This window comes from Homalodisca vitripennis, unplaced genomic scaffold, assembly GCF_021130785.1.
Source record: "Homalodisca vitripennis isolate AUS2020 unplaced genomic scaffold, UT_GWSS_2.1 ScUCBcl_5244;HRSCAF=11885, whole genome shotgun sequence".
Lineage (NCBI taxonomy): Eukaryota > Metazoa > Arthropoda > Insecta > Hemiptera > Cicadellidae > Homalodisca > Homalodisca vitripennis.
Window position 1 is genome coordinate 27,824 of NW_025781368.1, and position 6,115 is coordinate 33,938.

At 31.6% G+C, this 6,115-nt stretch overlaps 1 protein-coding gene across 1 annotated transcript; it reads left to right on the forward strand.

Annotated features, from left to right (window-relative positions):
* Positions 1-4,866: 4,866 nt before the first annotated feature.
* On the forward strand, positions 4,867-5,789 carry LOC124373288. The gene is made up of 2 exons (XM_046831671.1): positions 4,867-5,317; positions 5,652-5,789. The coding sequence occupies exons 1-2, from the start codon at positions 5,111-5,113 to the stop codon at positions 5,787-5,789; spliced, it is 345 nt and encodes a 114-aa protein (XP_046687627.1). The 5' UTR covers positions 4,867-5,110.
* Positions 5,790-6,115: the final 326 nt, after the last annotated feature.

The window sequence follows — 6,115 nt, forward strand, 5'->3', positions numbered from 1 at the left end:
AAAAACAGGAAAACGATACTTTTTCTCTACATCTATCGGGATCTACCCCAATAATCTCCCGAAACTTCTAGTTCAGGGAGTTGAATGACTCTGATGAGTCAACATTTTTAAAACATTATTTTTTCTGACATTTGATAGAAATCTTATAAAATTCATTTTAGTATACATTTTATGTAAATCAGTTTGTGCATTTTACATTAGTTTTTGTAAAGCAATGAATTAAAAGTATTTCAGTGGTGGTAATATTTATTACTCATACAGTATGTTATACAGTATGGAGTGTTATAATTGAGACGTTCAGAGGACACACTAACTAACTCAATTTTTTTTACTTTTTGATTAATAACATTGTTGGACTGCATCAGTGAATTCTCTTCAGTGTGAGAAACGATTAATTAATCAATGATTTGCCACTACAATGCACTATTCACTCAGGGAAACTGAGCATTTTACAAGTTGTGTGACAGGCCAAAGTGATTGACTCTATGGCTCCATGACAGCTGATGTTTATTGTTCATCTGACTTTTGAAAAATTTTATGTTAGTGCAAATGTGTTATGTATGCAGTATACATTATACAGTATTTGTGTTTGTATTATTATTCATGTGTATAAACTTATGACTTTGGTGTTTACGTCTTCATTGACAAAAAAGTTTACATTATTTATTTATTGGTAACGGCATAGCCAATAAATACAATAGATAAAATTGTACAATGTATTAATAATTTGAGTTTTTATGAATACAGTAAAGAGTAATAAATAACGTTTTATACAAATATAACAATAGATACATTGCAGTTATAAATTGATTACAAATAGATTATCTTCCCTATAGCAGAGATAACAACAGAATAATAAATAACAATGTGGTTCGCAGGAAATAAGCTCTTTTGCCTAACAAAACAATTAACTACTCATGGCAATAATGCAAAACACAACATTATCATATACTCCGAATCATGCGGTGGCCAAAACCGCAACATCAAACTTGTTTTATCTTTTATGAAATACCTCCTCAATGAGAATGTTAGGACTGAAATTACTGACATAAACCAGGTCATAGCTACCTCTCGAATGATTCAAAGTTTTCTTTTATTGAAAAAGAGCAAAATGTAGTAACAACATATGTTCACCAAGCGATTGCTTGACATTACTTGGCTGTAGAAAAACAAAATTTGATACTTGTACAAATTAACAAAGAAAACTTCACTTCAACAGAAACCTTAGAAAGAACTATTACGAGCAGAACAAAAATGTTGTCTGAGCCGGTAACTGTTTAAAAATGACATGGATTTACATTGAAAAGGAAGAGACATTTACTAATAGAAATAAAACTGATTCCTTACCAGACGTGTCATTTTGAAAAATAATTAAAGGAAAAAAGGATTTTTCTGGACATTTGCCAACGTTCAGGTATATAAAAAGTCAGTAACACTACGTTTCGAGATCTGAAATCTGATTTCTCCTTCAGGTAAATAACTAACCTAACACACAATTACAAAACTAGGTTATAATAAACAAATCATATCAGAGCGTTGTGACACGCGTAAGTCAGGATAGCAAACAATATACCCTTCTCAACCTTCAAACAATGCAGACAGATATTGTCTTGCAGCGATCACTGGCAATTCTTTTGCGTCTGGTTTTTAAAATCTCATTCATACGACATCGAAAAGAAATATCCCTTCCGCCACAATTGTTAACAGTTTGTATGAGATGAGCAGATATTATGTGTGGCTGTGATCTGGAACCATCAATTTGAAGAGGCATAATATATTACCATATATTTCTGAAACTGTGGGGTTTCTATGATGAATCCCTACGAGGTATCAAATACACGTAATAGATAGCAGACACAACAATTTCAAATATTTATAAACACTTACAGACGTAGTTTAAATATGGAACCAAATCAAATTATTAGGAAAAGTTATTACTATAAAGTGCAACACTCTCGGCTAGCTGTCGACTATGAAGCTGTATCAATTATATCTATACTGAAGTATGTCATTACAAAAGATTACTTATTGTGTACAGCTGAAGACACATTTGTAAGCACCCTATTAGCGAACACATAATTTCTTTATCAATTTAAGAGAAATAATATTGAATTCACTAATAGAGTGCTTATTATAATGGTGTGCTCAGCGGCACGCAATAACTACGTTAATCACAAAATCAACAGAGTAAGTCTACATTTACAAACATATGCAAAATCTCTAAATTTCCAAAGCAAATTGTAACAAAATTACTAGGTATTCTATGAATCTTCCTTTAAAGTAAGCAACCTTCCAAGGATACTTTACTCAGGGAGAATGGTCCCAACTGACAATGATTGTCGAGTCTTTCCATTTATAACAGTTGAAATCCTCAGATTGATAAAGTTATTACATGTTTTCACAACACATGTATTAGATTAAATTAAGTATAAGTAGAACTTACTTCAAATCTTTTTCCTCAAGAAAAGAGAATTTCAGTACTATGGTTTTATAACCTTATTTTATGATACAAATAAATCAATCTTTCACCCTGCTAACCACACAAGTTGTCGCATAATGATATTTGTATTAGATTATGTACTCTTTTTCCTAAATTACTTTAAATATTTTTAGAATCAGAGATAATAATATTTATTTTTGTATCTAACTGTTTTAATACATAATGACAAATTCTTAAAATAAGTTTTGGTATCTCGAAAATACCAAAACTTACTTACTTTGTCGATTTATATTATATACTCTTTGAATTAGAATTTACTCTAGATTCATATTAGTTTACATACATTAATTAACATGTATAAATTATTAAAATACTAATAACCTAATGCAGCCACATTCTGTTTAGGCTATTATAAATATCGATATTATAACTCACAAACTCTAGCTGAAAGTATAAAAAAAAGGAGAAATATAAATATTTCCAGTGAAAAAGTTTTCTTTGATGTAAACAGCAATCTGCATTACGAAAGGCGCTAAGTTGAAGTGTTTTAAACAGCAGACATGAATGTAATAAATGTAAAGCAAGAAACTGTTTGGAAGTTAGTAATGAGAGGAAACAGAAAAAAATCTCTTTTAAAGTATTGGATTTGCAGCAATTTCAATTCGAGTTTGGCTAATAAGTTTTATTATTACAACAATATTTTTTATTAAATAAATCTGTGTTTTTTATTAAATAAATCTGTGTTTTTTTACTAAACAAATCCTTGAGCTCATACTCTGAAAGGGGTGTATCGCCATCCTTACTAGAATATGGACGCAACAAGATGGTCCAAGTATTCCTTGGAGTGTTCAGGATCAAGGGGATAAAACTCTAATTCAATCCCATCCTGTCTAAATTCACTTCAGTCATATGTTTCTGGACTTCAAAACATACATGTTTGATTGTATTATGATATGATACAAGTATCACTGATCGTAGTAGTTGGTAAAAATATCTCACCAATTCTCTCCAACCACACCAAGCCGGAAAAAATATGTAAACCGCAACAAAGGGAGTAAACTACTGAATGGAACATAAATCTACAGCATAATTAAAAATATCTACCTTTCAAATGAATGACCTTCGTCTATAGAAATCAGTTGATAATTTATTTTACCCCCGCATGGGTTTCTTTTGCAAGACATTTGTAAAATTTTACTAATCCCTCGTTTATACTACATTATATCCCAACAGATATATTTTGGTCTTTATTAATAAACATATTACGTATTTATACGATATCCTGCAGGAAACTGATCGTAGATTAGTACAGTTAATTGTAATTAATATATTTTGGCTAATGATCCAATCGTATTAATAATAGGAAAGTACAATATACTCGTAGACGTGTTTAGTACATAATTTATGTTAAGTAAGATATACAGCTATATTTAAATACAGTTTATTTATTTATTATTTATTACATTTATTAATGTATATACAAATATACATTTGTCTTATTACTAATATTTGAAAACTTACGAACCCAGCAAAGAATTAGAATCCCTAGATTTCAATGGTGATAGAATGAATTCAGACCGATATTGATTAAAACAGTGATATTTAATCTCTCATTGATTTTAGTTCTACTCTTACCAACTTTACTGACTATACTGAAACGACGTTGAGTTTTTCCCTATAAAAGCAATATGAAACTAATTTGGGTTTGTTACTAGAATTATGGTAGATATCTTATTTGAATTATATAATTTAAAGACATCCAAACGCCTTTTTAGTGTTTTCTTCTAAGGAATATATTTTTTAAGTGGTAAAACAATAAATTAAAAAACAGCTTGCTATTTAAAACAAGAATACTGAAGATATAAAAAGTATCTACAGAAGTGTACGATTATTGATTAAATCTCGTGATTGATTGCAAAATGTGACATCTTCCATAATTCTAAGACCAAAAATAAGAGAAAGACACCAACAGTTTTTAAGTTTATAGGGATATAGGTCTATTATTATTATAAGGACACAATTAAGACGGCGATCAGCACAGCAATAGGTAGAAGTAGAGTAGAAGTAGAGTCACATAGGGGAGACCGGGGCAAGTTGACGACCGGGGCAAGACGACGAATGGTTAGTTTCTCAAATTAGTTGCTAGGTAGTAGCACCGGTCGAATGTCAGTAGCGCTCCACACGGATGGCCTCTGAAATAACTGGCAGTGAAGACAAGTTCGCCATTGTGTGTGTTGTTACAGCGGCTTGTTGTTTTTGGAGTGCGTTTTTGTAACTTTCGGCCTTTGCATCGTAAGGTTTATTGAATACGCAGGTAAGATATGTTAATTTTCAATATTACCTATATTTACCTTATGTATTAGGCTACTCATAAATACCATGTTTGTTTATATTTATCTTAAACTTAATGCCAATAAAATTTTACCTACTCTATTACGGCCGCTCGGGGCAAGATGACGTGGGGCAAGATGGCGTGTTCGTCATCTTGCCCCGGTTAATTTTACTGGTGCAAAGCTGAAACTTTTAAGAAGTATGGTTATGCATACAATTTTGATTTAAGTAAACTAATAACTGACGACACTGTGAGACTTAACCACTTATTTAAAAAAAATTTAATCTACACTTTTGTTTAACAATTTTACTTTAGAATTGAATTTTTATTAATTTAATATGCGGGTACAGATTTTTAGTTTTACTTTGGTTCCAGAGATGGTGAGAAACTACAAAAAGACTTCCTCTAGAGGAGAGTGGGAAAAAACCAACATGGATACTGCTTTCACAGAGGTCAAGGAGGGAAGAATGACTTGCTTGGGAGCAGCGAGAACTTACAATGTTCCAGAGGCAACACTTCGACGCCGACTGAAAAAGAACGTTTCGGTAACTATTTTCACCTACACCTTGCACCACGTTTATATTTACAACTTGTTTTAAGTTAAATTATTTACCACCTTGTTTTTGATATTAAAACAAAATTTACTTTGGTATAACAACTTCTCACGTTACAAAGACAAGACTATAATCCGTACCCCAGCTTTTTACGCAAATACACATAACATTTTCATTTACTTCATCACAACATTTCTAAGCAACCTACAACGATTATTATTTACATTTTCCAAACCTTAAAAAGTACCAAACTTTAAAATAATGAAATAAAATAAATATAAATTTTTTACCTTTCCTGCTCCCCTTAAACAAGTTTTTTTTTTAGGATATGCCTGTCCATGGAGGAAGATATAGAGAAGTATTCAATGAAGAGCAGCTCCAAGATTTACACAACTATTTGACGGTAATGGACCAAATGTTTTTTGGAATGACCAAGTTGCAGTGCAGAAAAACTCGTTTTTGAATACGCAGAACACTTAGGGATTTCTCATCCGTTTAATAAAGAAACTAAAATGGCTGGTGAGGATTGGCTGGCTACCTTTATGAAAAAACACAACTTTAGTATGCGTAAGCCAGAAGCAACATCTGTTGCAAGAGCAATGGGTTTCAACAAACCTAGTGTTGATAAATTTTTCTCCATTTTGAAGGAAGTGCGAGAAAAACACAATTTTCTCCCGCTGCTAATATCTACAATGCAGATGAATCAGGACTATCTACTGTGCCCAATAAATTACCTAAGGTAATTTCACCAAAAGGAAGTAGAAGAGTTTCTAAAGTTGTGTCTGGGGA

Coding starts and splice junctions, on each gene's coding strand:
- LOC124373288 (XM_046831671.1), top strand. CDS start 5,111: ATGCGGGTACAGATTTTTAGTTTTACTTTGGTTCCAGAGATGGTGAGA. Junction 5,318..5,651: donor GACTGAAAAAGAACGTTTCG/GTAACTATTTTC, acceptor TTTTTTTTTTAG/GATATGCCTGTCCATGGAGG.